The sequence below is a fragment of the Aptenodytes patagonicus genome, chromosome 2 (genome assembly GCF_965638725.1).
Source record: "Aptenodytes patagonicus chromosome 2, bAptPat1.pri.cur, whole genome shotgun sequence".
NCBI lineage: Eukaryota > Metazoa > Chordata > Aves > Sphenisciformes > Spheniscidae > Aptenodytes > Aptenodytes patagonicus.
Genome location: NC_134950.1, coordinates 100,399,191 through 100,425,753, shown reverse-complemented (window position 1 = coordinate 100,425,753; position 26,563 = coordinate 100,399,191). Strand labels below are relative to the sequence as shown.

Genomic DNA, 26,563 nt, shown 5'->3' with positions numbered 1-26,563 from the left:
TAACCATCGTTGTTGCTTTTGTTTCTTACCAGAAAGAATTTCCGGTTCCTGAACAGTTCAAGACAGCGTGGGATGGATCTAAGTTGGTCACTGAACCTGCAGAGATTGTGGGTTAACTTCCTAACGCCATACAGCACTTGCTGACCGTGACCAGACCACAGCCAGCATAAACAAAGCAGTAATGTAAAGAACTAGAAGTAGCAGTAGTTTATACTGCTGTGATAGGCCTTCAAGCATTAGCTCTGCATGCTAGAAACAATAACACATCTGGCACGCTTTGTTAGGCATCCCAGTATTTTTCACGTTTCCACACAGTTTGCCTTCACATACAATTTTAATTCTAATGATGTCATGTGAATGTAATGGATTAAAACCCCCACCCTCCAGTCACATCATTGGTTTGAAATACTGTATACATTAAGCCAAAATACTGCATGATACACTTTGTTATCATCTTGCTTCAGTGCATTCCTTTTTCTGTTTCTGCTAATCAAAAACAGCATTAAGACTTTAAGATGTTTATTTTTACCTATTGAGCAATTCCTGTATGATGCAGAAAAAATGCACCCCTAGAAAGTATGCAGTTTGTTGTAGTTCTGTGGCAATCAAAATGGGTTTTGTTTTAAACAAGCAAAAAAGGACAACTTTCAGCAATACATTTTGCTAGCAGAAGATTAAAAAAATCTGGTATTTTAATCAAACACTTTTCTAATACGTATATTTAGAAGATCCCTATGTTTTCTGTGAGGTAAGATTTTATTACGGTCCACAGACTTGCTGTTGCCCTCTCATTTCTTGCAAATTAGTAATTCTTTCTAAGCTAAAGCCTCATCTAAGCTAAAACCTTGCAGCAAATCACTTGATGGTTTTTTGCTCCTTGGATTTCTTTTTTTCTTTTGTGAGACAATCTCTCATTCTTTAAAATTTCACATTGTATCTTGCATCCTATTCAGAAAACTGAGGGAGGCATATATGTCAGATACCAGCTAGTTTCCTTACTAATAACGTTCCTTTAAAATATTGCTATTGTAGCTCATATTCATTAAAAATACCTTCCCGTTTCTTCCCCACATTTGTAGGACTTACTCAATTTCAAATATGTCCACAAAGCAAAGCCATAGGTTTATGTCATACTAATTCTGAGCCCAAATAAAGGGGTAATTTCCTGTTTAGCCCTTTGATTCTACTTTTTAGTCCCTATTGTACATGCTTTTTTAACAAAGGTGGAGCGTTGTATACATTTGTACTATTTCAGCACATAGTACGAATAAAATTTTAAAAATTTAAAAAGTCAGCTTATGTTTTTGATCACTTGTAATACTTTGTAACAGTGAAATCACAGTGAGATGCTTGCAGAGCTAGTTACAAGCTAAATTTTGTGCCTAATTTACCTTGAAAGTATTTAATTCTTGAGGGTTTTTAAGTATATCTTTGATAGTAAACCCTATACAATACAACCAGTAGTGCTCATTCTGTAAGGTTTTGCTATCTGATGTTTAATCTATGTGTATAATGTGTTTGCTTTAATACATACCATTTTTTCAACAGTAAACTTCTTATGAAATAAAAAGGAAAATGTACTTGTTTAAATACAAAGTTGTTCAGAGCTTGCTCCATTGCAGTTTGTCCTATACGCTTTCTCCTTCTTCAGTGCTGTTTCAAAAGCTTGATTGAGAAAAAGTAACTCCTCCTCCCATTTAATTAAATTATTATCACCTTTGCTGCCATACTCCACCTGACAGTGAATAGTGGGTATTCTGCATGCTAGCAGATAAACCTGAAGTTTCTTGCATATAACTTTGGTGACAGCCAGAGAATTGAGCTTTTCACGATTCTCACTTCTAGGTACACTTCTATCTTCCAGAGATTATGTCTAGGGAGATGATCATGACCTGGTGCAAGTTTATAAGGTTTGCCTTCTATTTTTAGCTTTTCCCATTGTTTCTCTATATGGCTTTGGATGTGTCCCTCCTGTGTTAACAAACCACAAGCGGCCCACTCCGTATTTCACTTGGATGTGCTTCATATCTGAAAAACGGGCATCGCATACTTGTCATGATAAAAGGATTGTTGAAGGACTGTTCAATCCTTAAATCATAATCATCATTTGTTCCATAAAATAATCTCATTCTGGAGCATTCTGACCTGAAATAATGACTCTTGCTTTCATTCAGCATCAAATAGGGATCAAGTCATTATGCAGCAACAGGAAGCCACTTAATCCTTTGGAGGTATGATACAAAACAAGTATCAAATGCTTGATGATAAACAGAAAGCAGCAAGACAGCTCTGAATCACTACACAGGCAAATTATTTTAGTTACTCTTAGGGATTTAACTCCCCCCTCAAAAACAGTGTGAAGGCTGGTCTGATTCTTCTTTTAAAAGTTTGAAAGCAAACTAACTCCCTTGTGGGTAGACCTTCTCCCTAACACTCATGTTCCTGCAACATGCAAGACCCAAGTACAATTTTTTTTGACTGGTTTCTTAACAGGAAGAAGTCTTATGCAGTAACAGTGCATACCTGACAGTCTGAACACGCCTGAGAACTTTGTCAGAGCACAGAGGTTTAAAAGATAAGGAAGAAGGCTTTGCATGGACAGACCCAAGGTAATTGCTTCAACTGGAGAAAAGGCTAACAACTCCATGCATTGCTGGACACCAGAAAAATAGGAGAGAGGCTTTTTAAATATGCAAATAGCTTTTATCCAGTACTCTCAGTCAGGCACATGACAAAAAAAATCTATAACCAGCTTTTGTCAGTTCTGGTCCTCATAAAAAATACTTGTCATATATTTCCAGTAGGTTGGACTGTTCTTTCCCTGCAACCTGTCTTTAACTTCAAAAATATAAAGGAGTGCTAAATAAACAAAATAAATCCAAGGTTCTGATTCTACCCTACATGAATTTGTGTACAATTAAAGGTTAAAAACTCATTTTCTGAAAAATCAAGTACATCTTGAGACAGAAATAGTCAACAAGCTGCAGAATGATGATTTGATGAATCATCCCAACCATGATCAGTTGTGTCCACCAAGTCTTCGGCAGCAAGCTTCATCTGTGTTTAATGGTTGACTCCAGCAAGGAATGAACTGCTAAATGCTGAGCATCCCTAAGGTCCTACTGATCATTTCTTTTTACTGCATGCTATCACACAAGATATGCCCCTTGATTTCAGCTCTACACTGCACTAAAATTGTGGTTATGCTCGAAATCAGTGCAACTGTCAAAACAGAAAACAGCGCATTTCGTGCATATGTTGATATGGAACAAATGTGTATGGTATAATTAGCCAGTTCATTTTTATAAACCTGCACGGGTCAAATATTCACCAGTACAGATGCTGTCAATCAGCCAGTAAAATACATGGAAAAAAGAAGGAGATTTTTTACTAAGTCTCCAAATGTAGAAAGCTTTTTTCCTATGAAAAGCTTCAACGGATCTCATACTTTCTTAAATAGAACCTCTGTAAAAGTACTCATGAAGTACTCTGTACAAGTACCTCATGAAGTTCAACAAGGGGAACTACAAAGTCCTGCACCTGGGTAACAACCACCCCATGTACCATTATATGCTGGGGGCTGCCCAACTGGAGAGCAGCTTGGCAGAAAAGGACCTGGGAGTCCTGGTGGACACCAAGTTGAACAGGAGCCAGTGATGTGCCCCTGTGGCAAAGAAGGCTGATGGCATCCTGGGCTGCATAAGGAGGAGCATTGCCAGCAGGTTGAGGGAGGCGATCCTTCCCCTCTGCTCAGCACTGGTGAGGCCACACCTGGAGCACTCTGTCCAGTTCTGGGCTCCCCAGTACAAGAGAGACATGGACATACTGGAGAGAGTCCAGCAAAGAGCCACAAAGATGATGAAAGGACTGGAGCATCTCTCCCAGGAGCAAAGGCTGAGAGAGCCCAGGCTGTTCAGCCTGGAGAGGAGAAGGCTCAGGGGAGATCTGTTAATGTGTATAAATACCTGAAGGGAGAGTGCAAAGAGGACAGAGCCAGGCTTTCCTCAGTGGTGCCCAGTGACAGGATCAGAGGCAATGGGCACAAACTGAAACACAGGAGGTTCTCTCTGAACATCAGCAGATACCTTTTCGCTGTGCGAGTGACTGAGCACTGGCACAGGTTGCCAGGGAGGTGGTGGAGTCTCCCTCCTTGGAGATATTCAAAAGCCACATGGACGTGGTCCTGGGCAACCGGCTGTAGGTGGCCCTGCTTGAGCAGGGGGGTTGGACCAGATGACCTCCAGACGTCCCTGCCAACCTCAACCATTCTGTGATTCTGTGATACTTGCTTAGTTATTTAGAATATTGGTTATTAAGAATTAGTGGAAATTAGAAGTATTGAGGTAGGGACTCCACATATCCACCAGATGGCAGAAACCAGCTGAGGCCCAGGCCCTCGCAAGCTCTTACTGTTAATGAAAAAATGCTGGACTACAGTATTTACAAAGGACGTGTATACTGTTTGTCAAAGAACTGGGAAATTCTACTCTCTTAAAGTCACTGTAAAAACATTTAAAGATTACTTTGATTTTGAAATTGTCATCTTGCTAAAAGGAGAAGGTTTGACTGGGATGAACAAGGAAGAAGAAAAAACAACTACTTGTTACCAATGATTAATTTGATCTTTTGGTTTTTTGAACACTGCTAAGCATATCTCCATTAAAAGCATATTTTTAAAAAGTACCTGATTGAACTTAAAAGTAATATTTAACAGAGCTATTGAAGATAAAGGAGTAAGTCACTTCAAGTGTGCATTTGAAAACCAGAAATCTTTTCAATGTCCTGGGGAGTTAGGCACTTGCTAAGGCTTCCCAGTGCCATAGTTATTATCCAGACAAACCATTCTTGTTCTTACTGAGTATCTGGATCTGTATGAGTTCCTTCAATGTTACTGTACTATATGCATGTTCATAAACCTGTGCATCACATTTCTTTCCCAGAGATCAAGCATTTGTCCATTTGAAATCCTTCAGGGGCTCAACACAGTATGCACCCTTAGTGCACTCTCCTGATGTGCTGCTCAGCTGGGCTCCTTCTAAAATGTGGAAGCAGCTGCCTCCAGACAAATGTAGGTGATGTTGTTGTGGTTTAATCTCAGTTGGCAACTAAGCACCACGCAGCCGCTCGCTCACTCCCCCCCGGTGGGATGGGGGAGAGAATTGGAAGGGTAAAAGTGAGAAAAACTCGTGGGTTGAGATAAAGGCAGTTTAATAGGTAAAGCAAAAGCCACGCACGCAAGCAAAGCAAAACAAGGAATTCATTCACTACTTCCCATGGGCAGGCAGGTGTTCAGCCATCTCCAGGAAAGCAGGGCTCCATCACGCCTAACGGTTACTTGGGAAGACAAACGCCATCACTCCAAACGTCCCCCCCTTCCTTCTTCTTCCCCCAGCTTTATATACTGAGCATGACGTCACATGGTATGGAATATCCCTTTGGCCAGTTTCGGTCAGCTGTCCTGGCTGTACCCCCTCCCAGCTTCTTGTGCACCTCCAGCCTTCTCAGTCGGTAGAGCATGGGAAGCTGACAAGTCCTTGACTAGTGTAAACACTACCTAGCAACAACTAAAACATTGGTGTGTTACCAACATTGTTCTCACCCTAAATCCAAAACACAGCACTGTACCAGCTACTAGGAAGGAAATTAACTCTAACCCTGCCAAAACCAGGACAGATGTTCACTCGATTACACGATATGCTAGCAAGCAGAGCAATTATCAAGAACATACAAGACAGATTCAGTTCCCCTGCTGGAGGTGATCTGGGCCCACTGCTGTGAAAATAGTACCCAGAAGTAGCTACTGCCCTCAGAAGGTGCCTATAAACAGGCCCCTGACATATGAAGCAGTCATTAGATAAAAATCTTAAATAACACTCCCCAAGGAATGTTCTGACTACCAGAAAACAAGAACCTGCTCCCTCTTATGGTTGAAATAGTCCTGAAAAATCTTTTTGGGTGCCAAATTTTTGTAGAAGAACAGAGAACACTCCCTACTCCACAACCCAAAACTCAGTGGTGATCTTCTAGGCTTAACCCTGCTTCCCTAAGTCTTGCTGCACGCCAAGGACCCTACCTGATCACCACTGACCACCAAAGACTCTTCTTCTCCAAACCCCTAGTTCCAGTGCTGCTTCAACGGAGGCACACTCATATTTCCTCTCTGGGAACACTAAAGAATGTGATAGGGAATTAGGTAACTGGTAAGGCTTCTGAGTGCCACACTCCTGAGTAAAGCTGTTTTCTGGTTACTCTTCATTCAAACCAGGTCAAGGCAAAAGGCAAGTAGAGGTATTTACACACAACTCCCAAAACAGACAGTACACGTAAACAGGCAACCACACTAAAAATCTATGTACCCTAAGATAAAAGTGGGAAAGTTCCTTTTTTTCTCCAGCCGATTTGCTATGGCCTTTTTATCAACTGTGACCACTAGGATTCTGTTTTCTGTCTGTATTACACTTGAAGTCGCATCTATTAGAAAGAAAATGCCTCTCAGTGGACCATGATAGCTTTTAGAGCCAATCTCTCCTTCAAAATCCTCAGATGGATGAGACAGATCGGTTTCAGAGTGATGGGCAAAATTGATTTAATTTGGGAGGCAGTTGTGCCATTTTTCTACACTGAAATATATAATGTTTTAATTTATACTTATGTAAATGCATACATTTGTTTTTTGGCTCAAGTTTCATGTTCTGTACCTGGCTGCTCGCCCCAACAAGCGGTAAAGTTCTCACTCTTTGGTGACTCTGTATGTCTCAGTAATGAAGAATCTCTTTAACCAACATTTGCATTTAATTTCACTCTGTACATGAACATACATACTTGATACAAATGTCTGAATAGCATGAATATATGTAGGCTGCTGGGCACAACAATAATTAACCACTTGGAATTACAAGAGGTTGCTGTTGATTAATGTCCAACAACCCTCATCCAAGGACTCTTTAAAAGAGCTCCTATTATTAGAACAGTTCAGCACGATGCAGATGTGATTAGCATCCCCCAAGCAAAGGAAGGAATTGAACTTCAGTTTCATACATCCAGATGAATGCTTCAGCAATTCCTTGGTTTTAAAAATTGTTTAAAACCCTGCCTTGAAAACAAGACACTAGAATGCGTATCAAAAATGAGCAAAGACACATCTCCGTAGCTCTGAACATCAGCTAGATTTACAGCAGACCAGGGCTCTATTACTTCCTATTGACTACAAAAGATTTCCCACTCAAGAGTGGCAGATCGGGCTTTCCAGCATTACCTATACTTAAGGAACTTAAGATGGGATTCCAGATGCCCCTTAAACCTTACCTATTGCAATATCAGCTTTTAGGTGCTTACCTGCCTCTTTTGATCTAGCTCAAAACATTTCCTCTTGCCTAAATCTCATTTCTAGAGAAGAGGATATTTAACTGCCAAGGCATTCATTCGACCGCTTATTTTCATCAACTGATACATGAACTACCCAAGATTATCTCCCTTTCCGTCTCTGCTCACAAGAGAAAGCAAACTGAAGTAGGGAGAAATCAGTGCTGCAGGGGACTGTAAGTACTCCTGTAACGTGTGTGGCAATCTGACACAGCAATGAAATAAGACCCTTTGTCATCAAAAGCCTAAGCTGTGAGTTCCCCATCACTGGCAAGCCCTGTTGTTACAGCATCTCTATCATATCCATCCCAGAATAGCATAATGTGAATGCTTGCAGAATCTGTGGGTCTTTTGTGGGTTATTTTTTTAAGGCAGAAGAATGCAAAACTAGTAACTGAAAAATTTGGGAATGAGGAAATACTACATTGTCTGTGTTACCTGTTACTCCCCTTCTCTCTGCTGTCAGTGATTCTGTTTCACCTTGACTACCCACCATAATCGCATAGTGAGTTCTAACTGGTTATGCCTGTGTAATGCCGCTGGTGACCCCAAAATTTACATGTGACTGGCAGCATTATATGAAGCCTGGGAGATCTTGTAATTGTACCTTAAGATCTGATCTGGCTTGCAAAACCTGTGGCCACACCCACCCCCCATGACACTGTTTGGTCCTGAAGGGTTTGTGGTGAAAATCCAATTTAAAAAAAATTTAAATAGACTGTAGCTGATGAAGGAAGAAGTGAAATATTATAAAGGAAGAAGCTCTGTTATGTTACTTTTACCATCAGTTTTCCAAGCTAGTTTTTTTATTAGGAGTTAATAGCTGTTTTCTTCTATATACTTGTCTGCCTGCCTTCCTTTCATTCTTCATTGTCCTTCCTAATCATGCTAAAACTGGCTATGTTTTCCAAATCATTTACCCATATTGATTTCACCCAGGTCTGTGTTACAAAACACATGCCAGTATAATTAGAGCCATATCTATATAATGAGTGGCAGCACCTAATGTAACTGCATTTAATTAAGACAGTACGGGTTATTTGCTAAGCACTTTGTCAATTCACCTCAGCTCGTCTATGCGAGAGACTCACTCCGCAGAAACTACTTCAGTTTTTAAATGAGTTAGGGTTACATGGAAAATCATGTATTTGGTTTAGTCTAACAGAGAGAGGGAGAAACTTCTGGTTTTTTCAGCTGTGCTATTTGCTGTGTTAAAAATGGGAAACGCTCCATGTTTACAGTATGTTAGTAGTTCATTCAGTATGAAGCTATGTTAACATCTCTGTTATAGGGAACTTGTGGTCTGGTTGAGATGCTTAATAGAAACCTTAACTTATTAAAAATTAACTTGGAGAACTGCGTTCAAACTTGCTGTAGGGCTCCTGGTTCTTTGTTCAGCATTTTTGCACAGGAAGAACATGAATGTGATAGGAGAAAAGATTTAGACAACAAAATCAAATTGTAAAAGTACAGAAGAAAAAAAGCAGTTTAACACCTTTTCTCTCTCCGAACAATTTCAACCCACTTCCTATTAGCAAAGAGAAAGTGTTTAGAAAGTTGCTAGAGGTCAGAAACAACAGCTGTAATCACAGGTGGCAGTAAGTGGAAGGACAGATAACTTTGTCCAGCTGCACCTGCTCAGAAGCAAGGCAATGCTTTATTCCTCACTTGGGTTTAGGACCTCATCTACCACAGCCTATTAAGAGTAATGTACCTGTGATCTGGGCCGAGTTCAGAAGTCAGCCCTTCAGCTGACAGAGGGGGAAGCTGACAGAGAGAGGTTTCCGCCCTGGCCCCCCAGCCTGCCTTGCTAAGCACGTTCGCAGGGAGCGTTCGGAAACAAAGACCCGCACAGAAAATGGAGACTCCCTTTCCAATGCTCCCTTGCAGTACAACGTGCTGCAACCCCACCGTCCGAGGCCAGCTTTCACGGCTGCGGTCCGGCTACGAAACCGGGGCTGGGGCTTCGGCTGGGAAGGACGACGTACTCCCAGGAGGCGGCTGGCCGCCGGCCGGGAGGGAGGGAGGGAGGGAGGGAGGTGGGCTCGGGCCGAGCCGAGCGCCGCCGTTCCCGCTGAAGGGATCGCAGCTCCCCGCTCGGCCTCCGGTCGGCGCAACACCACCGCGGCGGCGGCCGCGGGAGGAACCGGGGGTGTGGAACCCTGCTGCTTATGCTAAGGAAAAAATTACGCGCCTTCTACGCGAGCGCTGCTGCCAGGAGACCTCTGGGAGCGCGGGCCGCACCGCGCACACCGCGTTCGGGGCGCCGGCTCTTCACCTCGGGGGCTTTCTTTTTACCTCGAGAGCGCCGGGGACCGCCCCGGGCAGCCCGCCTCGCGATACCTCCTCACGGCGGGGGCGGGGGGGAAGGAAGCCTCGTTCTTTCCTGGCGCAACTGCAGAAAGGGGTTTACTGGAGGGTGGTACGCTCCTCGTCAGGCCGGGTGCCCGAAGGACTCCGCCTGGTGTTTGTCCGCTTCCTCTGCTCCCCCCCCCCCCTCCCCGCGGTAAGTGGGAGAGGCGAGGCGTCTCCCCAGCGCATGCGCGGTGAGGGAAGGCACTCGGTGTCAGAGGGGACGGAGGAGATGGCGGAGCCCGGCGCGGGCCGGACCGGCGCTGGGGCGGCAGCGATGGCGGAGGGCGACAGCGAGAGGGGTGACAGCGTCGCGGGAGGGGAGGCCGCCGCCGCTGCGTCGTCACCGCCGTGCTCCCCTCCGGCGGCCGTTGGGGGCGAGGGCGGCGGGGCGAAGCCGCTGAGCGCGGCGGAGTACGCGCGGCGCGTGCACCAGTGGCTCTGGGACTCGTACTGCGGATACCTCAGCTGGCAGGGCTGCCTGCCCGCCCTCCTCGCTGCCTCCGCCGCCGCCTCCGCCGCGCCCGCCTGCGCCGCCGGCCCCCCTCGCGTCGCCGCGCCGCCGCCCCCTCCCTCCCCGCCGCCGGGGGCGGCCGCCGCTGCCTACTACAGCCCCTTCTACCTCTTCGCTCCGGCGCCAGCCCACACGGCCACCGCCGGGCCGGGACCCCGCGCCGCAGGCGCTGCCGCCGCCGCCCCCGCTTGGCCGGGAGCGGCGGGCAGGTTGGCCCCCCTGCCCAGGGCGGCCTCCAGCGGCGCTGCCGGCACCAGCGGCAGCGGCGCCCCCAGGGAGGCGGGGCGGCCCGCAGGTGAGTGGGGGCGGGAGGGGGTCGGGGGCCGGTCTGGGCCGCTTCGTGTGGGGAGAAAGGGAGCGGCCGGCCTGGCCCTTGGCACCCGTGGGCGGGCGGTTGGCAGCGCCCGAGTCCCTGCTTAGCCGCCGTCTGCCGTGCGGGATGGGCTGGGGGCGGAGGCGTCGCCCCCGCCAGTGCCGCTGGCTTGCTGCCCGCCGCGCCTTCGGTCTCCGCGGGCCCTTCCGCCGCAGTTCTAGGAAACGGTATCTCGAGAAGGAAGCTGGGGGTTTTGCAACGTTGGGGGTCGCTGCGCTTCTGTGGGCTGCAGACCCGGGCGTGTACCCGTGCCTTGTAAAAGGTGACAGCCCAAATACCGAGTTTGTAAATCCAGAACTTAATCCGTAAGCGGGCTTGAGAGGGTTGGCTTGTGTGTACAGCTTATAACTTCGGTGCTTGTAAGATGTCTTCATGGATATGAAGGAATTTATTTTTTCCAGTGAAACTTACTCTTGCGGTCACAGGCTTGTAATGCATCTAGCTTTATAAGTAGCCTGTTTGGGTTATGAAATCTAAGCTGACTTTATCAATTTTAGTGGGCTCTTGGTGCTCGAATAAAATCATTTAATGAAATTGAAGCAGGGAAGTAAAAACATTCTTACATTCAACAAGCTAGCGGCAGGACCTGAGAGAAACAAACAAAAGTCTGTTATGGCTGTAAATATTGAAGACACTGCATAGCAGTGCTTCTGTTTATATTTGTTTGAGAGTAAGACAGACTTGCTCTGATCACATCAGAGAGAAAACCTGGAGCACACAAACATTTCTTAACAAATCGAGGAGTGACTAGGTGACATTCAGGGAATGTTGGTAGCACCTTGAGTAATGGTAGAAAACTGCGGAGCAGAACACTGCTAAAGGACTTTGGAGAAAAGCCAGATCTCCTTTCATTCTGCGGGGCAAAGTACAGCATTACTGATCTGTAACATTATTTATAAGCTTAGTGGCTGGGTGTGAGGGGAGAACGTTTTTAGTTGCCTTTTCTTTCTTTTGAAGGGAAGGGGATCTAGCTTCTGAACTTGCTGCTTTTTGTGGTTTTGAGCAGATGTTGTTTAAACAAGGTTGTAACACAACATAGTGTTTTCTTTAATTGTGTCCTGATTCTGAGTTATAGATTGCTTATAAACAGGTATTGCCGGTCATTGAAAAAGAGGATGTGGACAAAGGCTAGGCTGAAATGATTCTTGGATTTTTACCTAGTTCTTCAGGAACTAATTCCATACGTTAAAGGTAATTTACGGCATGAATAGCACTTGATACTGCTCAACACGGTTATTCTGAATGCTCAATACTGTTGCAACAGCTGGCCTTCTTAATGGAACTCAGTATGTGATATAGTGATATGATACAATTATAAACAAAGACCGTTGTGCTGGTGCTTTGGCTCCAGGTTGCAAGTGGATGTATTTGGAACAGCTAAAGCGATTACGGCTCCTTCTTTTCTGCTGCAGATTATTGGCCACACAGCAGGCTTGGCAGGGCGGGTCATGTATCCGTCCCTACGCCACTGCGGTTTACAGCCCGATGTGCTTACGTAAGCTGAAATAAGTGACAGCTTATGTTAATATTGCAGATTTTAAACTGGGATGTCGAAAAGTGGAATTGGTAACTGCCTCTTCCAGTTCAATCTGCCTGCAGGTGTGTGTCAGAGCACCAATATTAGCAGCACCCTGGGCAGTAGCAGGCTTTTTGTGGATGGTCGTCATGATTTAAGACGCTTCCTCCCCTTGCCCCTCCCTGCCTTACTGCAGGAGATTACTGCTCTTCTGCTGGGAACAGTAGAGCCAAAAGTGTGTCCAAGCCTCAGCTGCTCTGCCTGGCTGACTAGTGCAAACCCAGCTTTATTACTAGCTTAATGTAAGATCCTAGACTTTGAGCTGAGATGGATGTGTGTTGCATTTGGCTGTCCCTGCCATACAAATAGTAACCCCTGGCAAAATAGTGGATTTCTGGTACGAGGAACATCTCAAATCACTGCAGTGGAAATCTGCCAGAGTCTAAGGGTTGCCAAGGTTTCTTAATGTAATGTGTAACATAATTTGAGTACTTATTTTCTTAGCCCCACTTAGCTTCTTCCTTATTCAGTTGTTGAGTCTGATATATTCAAATGAAACTGTGCCACTAACTTCAGTGAATGTGTTCCTTTTAACAGAGCAAAGGAACGCTTTTATCTGGCGCTGTATGCTCAAGCCAGGACTGGGGAGACTGGCTATGCTCCTTCTGCCTTGGTTGAAGAATCTTTAATTAGAATTTAGTTGACAACTTGGACATACTTTGACAATGAGAATTGAATCCATTTTAGTATTATTTATGTAAGTCATGCTAATTGATAGTATCAATTCAGAGTTATCAGTGAAACAGGTATGAAATAAAGATACTTAAACTCAGGTATGTTAAACAATAACTTGCTCTTACCTAATCACTGCTTGATTTTACTTAGCCCATTTAAAAACTGCCCAAGTGCCAGGGGCTTTCAGCTTCGCTTGCATAGCTTGTGAGGCCAGGACTGGCATTATCAGTCTCGGCAGTTGAACTGTGGAGCCTTATTCAAGTGAAATTTGATGATATTTTTTGAGATTGGAGAGAGGAATGATTCTCTTTCCCCTTTCCTTTTCTCCTTTCCCTGTGTGTGGGGGTTGGCATTCTCAGAAACACTAACAAACGCAGTCACTATTTTCCACAAGTTACATCTAGTAGTACTTGGGTATTTCTAAATGCGAGTTTTGATGCGAGTCCTTTCTGGTTTCATGTGAGTAGTTGTGTTTGTTGTTTGGGAAATACAGAGGGTTAGATGAGTTCAGATGAAATTATTTTGCAACACTATTCCTTTATAGCTTTCTAAGATACTCGTTAGTATTTGCTTTGCTTTAATCATCTGAGGTAGCGTTAGCAACAAAAGCTTGTAACTGTGACTACTTATTTTGCCCCCATTTGCACTTGGCCAATAAATAGGAGAAATGTGTTACACTTTCTGGCTCGTGGTAGGGCAGCATGCTGTGTTTTATTATAATAAGTCGTCTGTAGGAACGTTTATGCCAGGTACGACTAGTATTGTCATCCACTTCTGTTTCTGGGTCTGACTTGAGACAAAATAGGCTATGTTTTACTTTTAGAGCTGGTACTTGGTACATATGGAAGCCTTGCTGCTCAGTGATAGAAAAGTTGTGGTAGATCTAAGATCTAATTTTCCTTTTATCTGAACTCTCAAATTTACTGAAATCTGTCTCTATGAAGCTGTTCTAAACAAAAGAACACAAAAATTGATGCATCTTCAATGTACTTTGGTTCTTTAGCGGGGTGGGATTTTGCCTGTAATCCTAATTATGAGGGGACTCAGAGTTCTGAAAGACTTTGATTTAATTTAAGAAGGTTCTTACAAATCAATTTAAAGAATTCAGATCATTTTTTATTAATACACTTTTAGAAGTTTTCTCGAAGATGATGTGAGCTGAGATTAAGATCTTGATAATGTTCTTGCAGTGAGCTTAATGTGAAACGTTCTTTAGATGATAGTGTTAACTTTGTGTTAGTGCAGTCAAATCTGGGTAATCTTAACTATTTCTGTTACAGGTCGGGAGTTCATTATTCCTTCGCTGGCACACAGGTTCATAGCAGAGATGGTGGATTTTTTTATTCTGTTCTTTATAAAGGCAACCATTGTTTTAAGTATTATGCACCTCAGTGGAATAAAGTAAGTTGAACAATTTAAAGCTTTATTATATACAGCTTTAAGCTCTTCATGCTCTTTGAGGTGTCACGACATATATATGGTGTGCTTATGCATATGATGGCACTTAGTAACTGTCAAAAGTTGAGGAAAAAGCACCACGAGGTTAACCTCCTTTTAAACACTTTCTGATTTTGGGTTGGCTGATGGAAACAAAGAATTTGTACAGGTGTCTTCGTAGGCTCACAAACTCCTTGCTAAGGTTAGATTAGACTTGCAGTCTTATTTTTGGGAGGCAATAGCAAGATTTTTAAAAAGTCCTCTAAAAATTTCAAAGAAAAAACATTGACAAATAAGTTTGTTTTTTAAACAGCCTTTAAAAATGTACTGGATCTGGCTGGGATGGAGTTAATTTTCTTCATAGCGTCTCCGATGGTGCTGTGTTTTAGATTTGTGACCAAAACAACGCTAACCCACAAAAAAAAAAAATTTCAGATCCTGCATGTCCGATATGTACGTGCTTTTAAAATACAGCCAATTGCTAGGAGTGCTACTGTGCTGCAGTCTTTACTGGGCATAAGTTGGGTTTCTATAAAAGTATGATTAAGCCATCGTGTGTATCAACTATACACTAGACTGAAAGACTCTTCATTTCACATTCTTACACTCAGGTGTAATCATTTACTTCAAAGACTGTTTCTTTTTTATCTGCTTCTTTAACTGTAGATATATTCCATAGCTCGTTTAGTTCCTCTGCTTCAGGTTGGTGTAATCAAATATTTCAGTCTGATTAGGAGATGAGAGCTTGGTGTAGTCAGTAATTGCATTACTGTACAAACACATTTCGGAATCCAAGTTTTCTACTAAAGAACCTTCCAAATGTCGACTGACTGTAAACTGATACTATACAGATAACATCTTTCAGACACCTTAAACTGCTGCTTGAAAGGTGTGTGGAAGAGGATCAAATGCAAAACAACAAATACGTCAATGTAAATGATCAGTGGTTTTTGTTCAGATAAGCATGCAGTTAAAATGCCAAACTCTGAGTTGCCAAAACCTCCAACTCTAACCTGACAGCTTGCATTTCCATCTTGTTTTTAGTAGGCTGAGAATGATACAAAATGAAGTACTGGAAAGATGAGGAACAACCATATGTATATTGCTTCTGTAAAGTAGTGAAGGTGATAGAAGGAGAGGGAATCTTTTTCAGTTAATTTACAGTATATTCAATATTACTACTTTTGCAAGAGCCAATAAGTTGCTTACGAGTAACTTCAGAGAAACATTCTGGATTTTTTTTTTTTTTTTTTTTTTTTGCTTGTGAGATGTGGTGTGCTTGGGGTTAGGCTGAGGAGTTGTCATGAAAAAAATATGTCCTTGCAGGCTCAAGACAGAGACTTCAGGCCAAGGTTGTATTGAAGGGAAATGCAGGTTGTGCCACACTATTTTCATAATTCCTTATCTTTTTTGATCCTTAAGTCTGAATAAAGAGGAAGGCAAGTAGTACAAATACAGATGGACTGTTTTGAAGTGGGACTGCACATTTCTGTGTGAGTAGTAATTATCAGATGCGTGGGTGAAAAATCCTTGCCCAAATACATGCTGTAAGTGTGTCCATTCCAGTTACCAGATAAACTCTATACAGATTTAACATTCTTATCTTGTGAAAACATGCAATTGACTCCAAATTGATGCTTTGTGTAACTTTGTTAGGGTAAACAACTGAAGGTTTCAGTTGCTTCAAGTTAAAAATTTCCTCTTGCATGCCAAGGTGCCTGCCTCTAGAAGAGTATGGTGAGCAGTAAAGACTACTGAGAATGAGGAACCCTGATCATGCAAGGGAGGATAGGTCTCCCTTGCTTGCTTAGGGAGACTTGCAACTTCTCCCTTGCATTTATAGAGAAGAGTGCCTTCCTTCCTTTTTCCTTGAGAGTTCCTGTAAGGAAGAGACTTGGACACCTTGCATTTATAGATTAGATGATGACACACAGAATCTCTTGTTTATCTCTCAAGAAGTGTGAGAGTTTTCAGAACAGTTCTGCAGCTTGCTACCCAGGGACACCATTGTGCAAAAGTGGCAATAAAGAATGATCTTTTCTTAATGAAAAAGACAAAACAAACCAGGCAGCAACTCAGAAGGAAACCTAGTGTTCTGAATTTTAACGGCTTGCTTAGTATCAGAGAAGCCAAGGAGCTTTTGTTCTTTTACTAATACTGGAACTGAAGGAGTGAATTCTAGTATTAAAGGGGTAACACTGGTATTGGGAGAAAGATGGTTTTAAAGTTCAGTCTTATTTTGTACAGGGACATCTCTAAATTTGCCATGCATTACATAATAGAAGAAATAGATGAAGATACGTCCATGGAAGATTTGCAGAAAATGATGATAGTAGCTCTCATCTACAGGTTATTAGTCTGCTTCTATGAGGTAACTACTCATAAACATTAACTTCTCTAATTAATATTGTCAGTTGTTGAATAAATGTTGGAAAAAAAATCTATCACCATTGGCCTATAAAGTAAAGCCTCTTTACAGTATTTGGGATTATGTTGAAGCTTATGACATTCACATAGTCTTGATGAAAACCAGGTTTGCTAGACCAGTCGACAACATGGTGTTGTGTGGAATTGAAGTAACTTTTCTTTTACAGATAATCTGTATTTGGGGAGCAGGTGGAGCAACCCCGGGGAAATTCTTGCTTGGACTGCGAGTTGTGACATGTGATACATCTGTACTTATTGCGCCCAGCCGCGTGTTAGTCATTCCATCTTCTAATGTCAGTATGACGACGTAAGTGCTCTTAGCTCAGTCACGTTGCTTTCAGGTTAATAGTGTGGCAAGCACGTGATTTGGAAGGAAACACACCATTTCCTTATTAGTGGCCTTTGCAATAATTAGATTGCAAGAGCTATTGCTAGATTCTGTTATCTAAGCATAAAATAGCCATTATTCAATTGTGAATATTTTTCAGGTTAGCTGATACAATCATCTCCTCTGAACTCTGGAGGTTGGGGGGGTTTTTTGCTTGGGTTTTTTTTCTGGTGCTGTGCAAAATGAGGCGCTAAACTTATTAATAGGTAGTTTACTTTCATAAGCAGAAAAGTGAAAATAAGGCACTGAATGTTTTATTCTCATTTCAGGTCCACAATACGAGCTTTAATCAAGAATTTTTCTATTGCTTCATTTTTTCCTGCATTCATTACATTGCTGTTTTTCCAGCATAACAGAACAGCCTATGATATTGTAGCAGGGACTATTGTGGTAAGAAGAAATGGAGTCAGATGATACCAAAAGATGAGATTTCCAGACTGGTTTTGAACATCCCCTCCCACCCCCAGTGAACAAAGACCTACCCCAAAACTGAAATTGAGGTGTCCATCAGAATCTTTTGCCCAAATGAAACGGGAACCGATTCAGAAGCTAAAGAAAATGTTTTACTCCGGTATGATGCCAGCAGCTACCTTCAAAGTATTGGAGTTTTCATAGATGCCAAAGAAGTTTGGGAGAAACAATACATACTAAATCTGGAAGTATTAACCTCCGATTGATGAGAAAGAAAGCGGCTGTATTAACTGCAGAAAGGAGCTGTTCCGTTTGTCAGTCTGCGGAAAGCAGATACCTAGAAATACTCCACCGTAAAAGAAATGTCGCTCCTACAGTTTTGGATGTTGGCAGGTAACTAGAAAATCAAGTTGTTTTCCGAGCAGTTGCCTAAGTCGTATGATAAACTCTGAAGGGAAGAGAACTGCTGTATTAGACAGTAAGGCAAATCGTGTTAATTAACTTGCCATGTGTGTAGAAAGAGATGCGCAGTGTTTATCATGTCCCGTATTATTGCTTCACAGATCATATTCCCTCACCTCTTTAAGTATTTCAGCAGAACATGGTTGTGAGAAGTTTTTTGCATGACCGTCTTAAGCATTACCACTTACTTCACGTCAAAGCTAAGAAAGAGGTGAAATAATAGCTGCTTTTTCTCTGGGAAGGGTATGTTACACGGCAGTGTTAGTGAATTGGCGTGTGTAAATAATTTTGGAGCTGTGAACAGTACAGATCATGCTAATGAAAGGTAACTTTTTTGCTTCTGTTTGGAGTGAAAGCACTTGTCTATTTCTTGCGTATAATACCAAGCAAAACAACTGAATGTGTTTCAGGAGCATGCAGAAAACATTAACTGAAATGTGTTACGGGTGTAAACCTACGGAAGTACAAATACTGGTTACTTTCACTTTATAATTCTGGCTAATTGTTTGTATATTCAGAATAACTTAAATACTGAATAAAGAAGCCTAATATTTTGCATGATTACATAGCTTTCATAATTTGTTTATTCTCATGTTATTAGTATCTTGGGAAAGGAATATAAGCAACAATGTTAATGTTTTATTAAAAGTTGAGCAAGAGTTTGAAATTCTTCTAGAGCCCAGTTTTTGTGTGTTCTTCCCTTAGGCGTAACTGCCACTCCCTGGCTGAAGTTCTTACCCTACCTTCAGTTTTGGAGGTTGACAATAGAAATGTTGGAGAGCTTGGTTCTCTCTTGTCTTCAGGTGAAATAAATCAGTCACGTGTTAATATCCTGCAATCTCTTAGTCTGACAAGCGGTGTTCTGTTTATTAACATAATGTTCGGGGTATGTGTTCTGACCTTCATTTACAATGCTGTTTTGGGAGGTCTGAAACAAAGCACCCTTTTGAGGTTGTTGGGCCACTTGAAGATGTTTAGCTGAAAGAGAACTTCAGAGATACCACTTACCTGCTCTTTTGAAGAATTGCACTGTCGACTTAAGCGTCAAAGTTAAAAGTCCAGGCATGGCAACCAGCCTGAGAGAAGCTAAAGCTGTCAGAAGTAACTAAAGTCCCTTCTAGGGTGAGCGGTGCCTATTTACAATTTCAGTATGAATACAAAAAGAACTTTTGTTCCGTTTACTGTAGCAGTGACCTAGAAACTAGGATTCTAGAGGGGGGGGAGGAAGGGAAGAGCAACACCTTTGACTAAAACTTTATTGCTACCACTTCAGGTTTAAGGGAAAGTATCTCTTACTCTGTAGAAAAATACCACCCCTTCCACAGCAGGTAAAGAAAAAAATGACAATGGAAAAAACAGAGCCCATCCGTGGAAGTAAGTGTACATTATGCTGTTGTAAACACTAGCTTTTAGTTTGTCTCTTGCGCAAGTTGCACTGAAGCTGCAGCTTTTTTCTGTTTGTAGGATGAGTGCTCGGCAGGTGATAGAGCTAAGGAAAAGAAGTGAAATCTGTGGCATTTTTCAGATTTAGACATCTGGAAATACATAATTGCATATAATCCCTCCACAGCTACAGTGGCGGGATGTGACTGCCTGAATAGCAGCTTGTGTGTGTGCTTTTAAAGTCTAGTTGCTGAATATTTTCTATTTATAGAAAGAGCGATTGGAGCTCTACCCATGTAAAACTCCCACGAAAACAAAAGTTAGCCTTTGTCCTCCTGTCAAGTCTAGTTTGTGATTAGAAAAGTATCTCATTGCGTAATGCTGGCACCTGCAGTTGTGCAAGTGCCGAGCAGCGTTGGGGTGAGTGGCAGGAGCGCTAGCGAAAAACCCCAGCAATGCAGCTGAAGACAGCTAAAGCTTGTGCAACTCAGGTGGGTCTTTTCGGTTCTAGCTGTAGCAAGCAAGCAGATCTCAACCATAAACTGACTGCTGTGGCTTCGTAAAAGTTCAGCTGTGGTCCCTGAACAAACGAACGAGTGTTTCCTCTCATTTTACTACAATAATGTCTGTTCTCTAAGAAGCTCCCCTAGCTGCTACAGAAGTGGGAAAAGCCCAAACTACCCATGTACTTTTTGCTCTTCAGTTAGAATGCTGGTGTATGTTTGTAACATTAGCTTTTTTTTTTTAATAGCTCTGTAAAAACTAACTGCAACTAGACAGCTGACACACCGACATACGGCTCCAAGCTTAAGTCTACAATGAAACTCCCCTTCCTAACAGGGAGCCTCTAACTAATTTAAGATCCTTTAAAATCAGCATCGGTGTTGCTGTCGAGAAGCATGTGACATCACTCAGGCTGAGTGCATCACCTTGTACGGTTCCAGCGGTAGATGCCTTCACAGAGAGTTAAAACTGCCAGACAGTATTTCATAGTTTTTATTGATGGCATTTATCCCATGGTTTAACATGTTAATTATACTGTAATAAACATGGCTTTAATATTAAACTTTTCCTTATTATCCAAAGTCACCACAGTCCATTTCAGTAAATATAAAAATATATACTTAATACTTTGTACAATACTGGTTTTTGGTCCAAACAAAAATGGATCAGAAAAGCCAATAAACTTACTTTAAGAATTCCCAATTTTAAAGATTTTCTAAATGGATTTAGGCAACTTTGAATAATGGGATTTACATAAAATCTGAGACAATACTAAACGAAAATGGCCGTAACACACAAAATTAAAATTTCAATTTCACAGATTTGTTATGCCAAAAAAGTACATAGAGAAACAAAATTGTATTTACACGTTTCATAATAAAATAACAAAGGCGAGACACGTGATAAAGGGCTGTAAGAATGAAAATATAGAAATAGCATATAATTATTAAATGAAGAACTACAGATCTAACAAGTCCTTAGCATGGATCATCCTTTAATCAGTCTTCCTCTATCAGAAAATTTTAGTGCACGATACACCCAAACTCACTCACTTCACACATACACCAGCACAAACTCAGCATAGAAATCATTCGTTATCAACATTCTCTACTCTATACAGCATCCCTCGCTGATATAATTACAATTTCGAGGCGTCAGTAAACGCAGATGAGCGCGCACATAGTGGTGCAGATGAAGAGGTATTGTACAAGCCATTCACTGTGCAGGCTCTACTCACGGCTACAGCCAGACCATGCCGAGTCAGTGAAAGAAGTAACTTGCTGGAGTCTAAAATAGTTTTGCTCGAGAACGGCCCTGTTGCCAACTCTATTTATTACCCAAAAAAATCTAACCCGGGAGGGGGAAGGGAAGGGAAGGAAAGGGCAGCAGAGTTTTATATTCCTTTAGGCAGATCTGACGTCAGCTAACCCAGCGTGAGGTACGATCCCAACAACTGAACAATGCGGGGTAGTAGCTGCTTCGAAAGTTGCTTTACACATCGGGCGATTATTTTCTACGTCTAACTGCAGTCTTTATCTTCCGACCAGAAACTGAAGATCCAGGGGCAGAGAAAACATTTTTCCCATTAGTCCTATCAAAAGAAATCAGTAGTTCAGAGTTTAGGACAGTGTAGCTGAAAATTCAGTAGCAGCACTGAGTAGATAATTCCAGAACAACTCTTTCATAGTCTTGTCTCACTAGTTAGCAGCTGGCAACAAATGGCTGCGGATGAGCAGGAGGAAGAGAGTTCCAGAAACCGAAAGCAATTACATCTCTCTTATTCAGAAGGTAAGTAGCAGCGTAACGGCTAGGCACGGATTTTACCTTTCAGGAACAAGACACTCCCACATACGTTGATGTGTGGTATTTCTGACAACTAGGCTCCTTTAAAGATACCGTCGCTTAGTTAGCCGGTCAGGCTAATACAAGGCAGGGTGCCCAATTTAGTTTCAAACTCCAAGGTTCACCTGAACACCTCACGATTTAACAGCAGCAGAGACTGAGCACTGTCCACTGATACTACCCGAAGCTCGAGTGAAATTCCGATACGGTCTCTTACCCCACTGTAAATGCTGGAGGCTGGCTGAACGAAAATCCCGACGAGCCGGAAGGCTGTGCCGCTGCTGCTGGCGCGGGAGGATTTGCACCAAAAGTAAATACTCCGGGGTTATTTGCAAAGTTGAAATTAGAAGTACTACTTCCAAACTGGAATACAGAACCTGGGAAGATGGGATGGAAGCAGAAAGGAGTAAGAAAGTTGAAACTGAGTTCATCCTGTCCAGCAAAATCCTCATGTTCTTCACACTGTCATCTTCAATGAATTTTTTTTTACAGGTTGCGCGAGACAGCAAAGTTGGGGGAAGGGGGTGCACCAGAAGCGCCAGATTACCACAGGAACGGTGCACAGAAGAATTCATTCACTTCAATAGAGAATCATAAAGGGATTCTTGAAGTAGCACTGCTGGCACACCGATAATGAAGTGTTTGCTAACTTCTGTACCGCCATTGTTTATACCTGTGCATACTGAAGTTTATATTAATGAAGTCTTAAATTATAGTATTGAATCATGTCGGTTTACATTTAAGTAAACTTTCCCGTGCTCATGCAGTCGATCTGGGGACTCCCTTTCATTTAATGTGCTAACGCAGCACCTCATCTTAAAAAAAAAAAAAAAAAAAAAAGAATTCCTACCATCAAAGTAATTGATAAGCAACACAGACAATCCAGGGAGATTTTTCTTTAAACTGCTACCTGATTAATGAAAGGCTGACTGGGTAACGTGGTGTGCCAATTAATCTACTGATTAGTACAAAAATGTCGGTTACTTTTAACGGAGGCTATTTTGTAAAACTTCTGAGAGGAAAAAAGGAGGCTTTCCCCTTAAAGTATTTGACATGATGATACCGAATACATACGTTCTGGCAGTGTGGTGTTCTTTTTTAGTAATTGCTAGTGTGGAACAGGTCTTCTTACACTTAAATTATAAGGATCATTCTCTGCCCCCTTCCCACGGTATTTTATACTTCATTAGTAAAGAGAACTTTAAATAAAGTCTTAACCCATAAACGCTTAAAAATAATTCTGACCATATTCTCGCACAACAAAGCCCCCAATCCAAATAAATTGCCGAAGCCTGTTAACGAAGTCAGGTAACTAAGAACTACTCCGACAAATCCACAAATAGTAATTTTGCAGCGCTTCTGCCATTCTGGTTTGTACAATCTCACCAGTGAATACTCCATGGTTTTCAACGCTTCCTTTTAATCACTAGATTTCTCAAGAAAATAAACCCCAACGTTTAGCGGTAGGGTTGCAGCCTCCGTGCCTGCTAAGTGTCCTGTGGAGGCGGCTTGCTGTGAGGCTGGCATACACCTGTGGCACATCCTCCAGAGGCAGGAGTGAGACACAAATGACTTAACTCTGTAGCCATTATTTTTATGGAGGATTATTCTTAAATATGTGCGCAAGGCAGAAGTCGTCTTTCTCCGTATAATTTCGGGTGCGCTTCATGAAAAATAAAATAAAATACACAATCTTTGAGACCAAAAGGGAAGAGGATGGTCGGCACTCACCAGCACTGGGGGTACCAGAGCCAAAACCTGGCTGCTGGGTCGCTTGCTGTCCAAACACAGAGGGCTGAGTGCTGCTCGTCACCGAGCCGAAGGCAGGAGGAGCAGGCTGAGCGCCAGCTGAAAACAACGCTGTCGACAGCGATCCAAAACTTGGAGCGCTTGGCTGGCTGGACCCTTGGCTCTGGCCAAATGCTGGTGGCTGGCTGGCGCCAAATGCTGGGCCGGCAGCAGGCGCTGGAGGCCCAGAGCCAAACAGAAACGAAGAGGACGACCCTCGGGGAACAGAAGAGAAATGTCAGTATATGCCGGTGTTTTTTTCCCGCCCCGCAAGAATGAATCTAGGAATGTTTCCCAAGTCTGGTAGCTGAATACTCATCTTAATTTCAAACTAATTGTGTGAGTATATAAAACAAATACCACGTCAGCCACAAGAGGAATTGCACCTTCTCTTGTAAGTAAGATGAGAAACACCAAGTTTATGAAGAGAGTGGGACAAAATTAAATCTCAAACACATTGGTTGTCTAGACTCAAATTACTGCATTAACATTCATGTTCTAGAAACAGATTCCCACAAATAGTACGTTTTAATTTGTATTTACTAAAAGCTGTTTATATCACACACACAGAATATTCATTCAAATTGTATTTTCAGACATGCAAAATACAGCTCTCGATTTATTAGGATCAGGAGAACATGAATCTTTCTTGTCAGCAACTGCACCCCTCCCTGCACGAGTGTTTACCGTTATCAACTTCTGGAGGCCAAATCAAGCTTGCAGTGATCTCTCTGTACTCAAAAAATTCAGTTTAGCAGAGTAATTCTCTACGTGACATCAACAGACAACCAGCGCATTCGTTTAGCTGCTTTGGTTCTGCATGGCCAGCAGAAAGAACGAAACAAAAATATGTGGCTGAACAGTGACTCTGAACGTACACAGCAGATCTGCTACGCAAAAAGGGACATTTTAAACAGCACTATTAATGCAACTTAAGCAGCCTTCACGCAACAGAAAATACCCTCTATTGCACCATAGCTTGGAATGGCTGACTGTTTTTCTTTCCAAGAAGATGAACAGATACACGCTAAAAGTTAATACAGGCTTCTGCATTAAAAAAAAAAAATCCTTTGTGAAGATGTTTGAAATACGGCGTCGCCTACTACTGAAATGACACTGAAAGCTACTGATTTGTAAGCAGGTTAAATTGATCTGCTGGTTGTTATAATTTAGGACTGTTTTCTCTCTGTTTCTGATACACAAAAAAGTGTGCAAATTTAATTTCTGCGAATGACAAGGTTAAGGAATCAGATCAAACTAGATGAAGTCTCTTCCTCACAGGTTCAATTTTGTTTCCAACATACTGCTAGGCTAGCAGGAATACAGATGATTTGGCGGGTTTAGTCTTGTGTCATACTGCTAAACTCATGCAGTGGGGTACCGAACATAAAACATGAAGAAACTTATCTCTGTCTTCTCTAAATTGCTAGAAAATTAACAAACGCTGGCCATAATGCTTATTAGAAACCAATCCTTAAGCAGCAGCAATTGCATGTAGAGGTACTGTGTTTATATATACTTGTGAAGGAAAGATTTTGCAAATCTTGATGTTATTTACAACACTTGAGAGTTTCAGGTACGGGAGAGGAAAACCAGGAAAGTTGTAATTCATTGACTTCTAACCGTAAGCACTGGACTGATAGTGAGAAGAAAGAAACTATCATTCTCCTGGTGAAAAGTTCCTATACAAATTGAAATCCAATAAAGGGTTGACTTTTGCATAAAACAACGCCACTGCCAGTTCATTCCTAAACTGTATTTCCCAGACTGTCTGTGAAAAACTGAGCCCCAGTTTGTATTGTTGAATATAAATGCTCAGTATTTTTCTCTACTTCCATGCGTTTGGCCTACATATTCTCCAAAGTAAAATATTAGTGAAACAGTACTTCCTTGGTCCACTATGTAACTGCAAAAACGAGAAGAGCATCTATTTAAAATGTACCTGTTGAACTTGATGTGGTTGTGGCTCCAAAGGTAAAGCCTGAATTTGCTGCATTGGTACTGCTGGCTCCCGAACCAAAGAGAAATGAAGTAAGCACCGTGCCGGTGCTGGAAGATGTGGTTGCTGGTTTGTTTTCTTGAGAGAAGCCAAATGACTGAGATGCTGCAGATTCTGCAGAATTGCCAAAAACAGAGCTGCTCACAGTGTTGCTGGGTTGTCCAAACACGAAGGGAGCGGGAACTGGCTGAGGATTTGAGGAAGAGATGGCGCTGCCAAACACACTGCTGCTGTTGGCTGAAGTGGTGGGTACGACTGTGCTGGAGGAACTCGAGCTCAAGAAGCTGAAGGACGGCTTTGCTGCTCCTTGATCTGAAAGGAAGAACAGTACATAAACCACCACAGAAATGCCAAACGAAGTACAGCAAGTAGACTCCTGTTTCAATCACCGTACAAAGGGCAGTCCTGAATGACACCTCAACTACTATCCCAGCTACTGTCGCTTACTTAAGATCCGGATTTAATGTGCTGCTTGCTGCCATCCACAATTGAAGGAATGGAAGAATTGTGAAGAACCAGGACACCACTGCAGTCTAGGCTTCATTGGTTACAAACACTAAGCATTGGCTGTCGTTACCTGAACCAGTATTAACCAGTACTTCTGAACTCTTCAAACAAAACGTATTTCAGATGTTCTTAGAAGAACAGTATTGATCACCTGTAACAGTTTTATGGCTCTGCTCAATGGAGTATTGAAAAACACAGTGATACAGTTGCATTTGTAGCTTGTTCGAAAATATAGCCCTTCGCCTACAGCTTTACGTCAAGCAAAGTTTACCGTCCTCTTCTGAGCTACGTTCATTGTACTTAAGCACCTGCAAGACCTGCTTTTAGGAGCAACAAAGAACAACCCTCCATTAAGACCATTGTTGTAAAGTACTGAGTGCAGTTTTACACACTTAGAATAGAGCTGTCTTTTAAAGTCAGTCATTCTTCAGCTTTCCCTAAGCTGCTGGTCCAATTCTTGTTATTAATTTGTGATCTTGTTTTGAATTTCCCACTATTTTTTTTCCCAGAAGTTATAGCCCCTTTTCATCTATGCCATTTTTAAGGGACTATTGATTCTTCAG

The 26,563-nt window shown here is 42.3% G+C and overlaps 3 protein-coding genes across 7 annotated transcripts in view; 2 read left to right on the top strand and 1 right to left on the bottom strand.

Annotated features, from left to right (window-relative positions):
- The window catches only part of CAP2 (cyclase associated actin cytoskeleton regulatory protein 2), a 69,483-nt gene extending 67,870 nt beyond the window's left edge, over positions 1-1,613 (top strand). For both annotated transcript variants that reach the window (XM_076330575.1, XM_076330576.1), the window contains exon 13: positions 33-1,613. In XM_076330575.1, coding sequence (XP_076186690.1) covers positions 33-116 — 84 coding nt within the window. In that variant the 3' untranslated portion in view covers positions 117-1,613. The remainder of the gene's footprint in view (positions 1-32) is intronic.
- An 8,344-nt stretch (positions 1,614-9,957) lies between these two features.
- On the top strand, positions 9,958-18,647 carry FAM8A1 (family with sequence similarity 8 member A1). Its single transcript, XM_076330574.1, has 5 exons — positions 9,958-10,523; positions 14,133-14,253; positions 16,537-16,660; positions 16,884-17,023; positions 17,374-18,647. The coding sequence occupies exons 1-5, from the start codon at positions 9,992-9,994 to the stop codon at positions 17,516-17,518; spliced, it is 1,062 nt and encodes a 353-aa protein (XP_076186689.1). The 5' UTR covers positions 9,958-9,991; the 3' UTR covers positions 17,519-18,647.
- A 1,688-nt stretch (positions 18,648-20,335) lies between these two features.
- The window catches only part of NUP153 (nucleoporin 153), a 45,572-nt gene continuing 39,344 nt past the window's right edge, over positions 20,336-26,563 (bottom strand). For all 4 annotated transcript variants that reach the window (XM_076330570.1, XM_076330573.1, XM_076330572.1 and 1 more), the window contains exons 19-22: positions 25,437-25,805; positions 23,438-23,710; positions 21,924-22,083; positions 20,336-21,455 (exon numbers count right to left, since the gene is read on the bottom strand). In XM_076330570.1, the coding sequence (XP_076186685.1) occupies positions 21,371-21,455; positions 21,924-22,083; positions 23,438-23,710; positions 25,437-25,805 (887 nt within the window). In that variant the 3' untranslated portion in view covers positions 20,336-21,370. The remainder of the gene's footprint in view (positions 21,456-21,923; positions 22,084-23,437; positions 23,711-25,436; positions 25,806-26,563) is intronic.

Bases quoted from the DNA above. Each gene is read 5' to 3' on its own strand.
- FAM8A1 (XM_076330574.1), top strand. From the start codon at position 9,992: ATGGCGGAGGGCGACAGCGAGAGGGGTGACAGCGTCGCGGGAGGGGAG. The intron at 10,524-14,132 runs GTGAGTGGGGGC...TTTCTGTTACAG, and splicing joins GGAGGCGGGGCGGCCCGCAG to GTCGGGAGTTCATTATTCCT. The intron at 17,024-17,373 runs GTAAGTGCTCTT...TTCTCATTTCAG, and splicing joins TCTAATGTCAGTATGACGAC to GTCCACAATACGAGCTTTAA.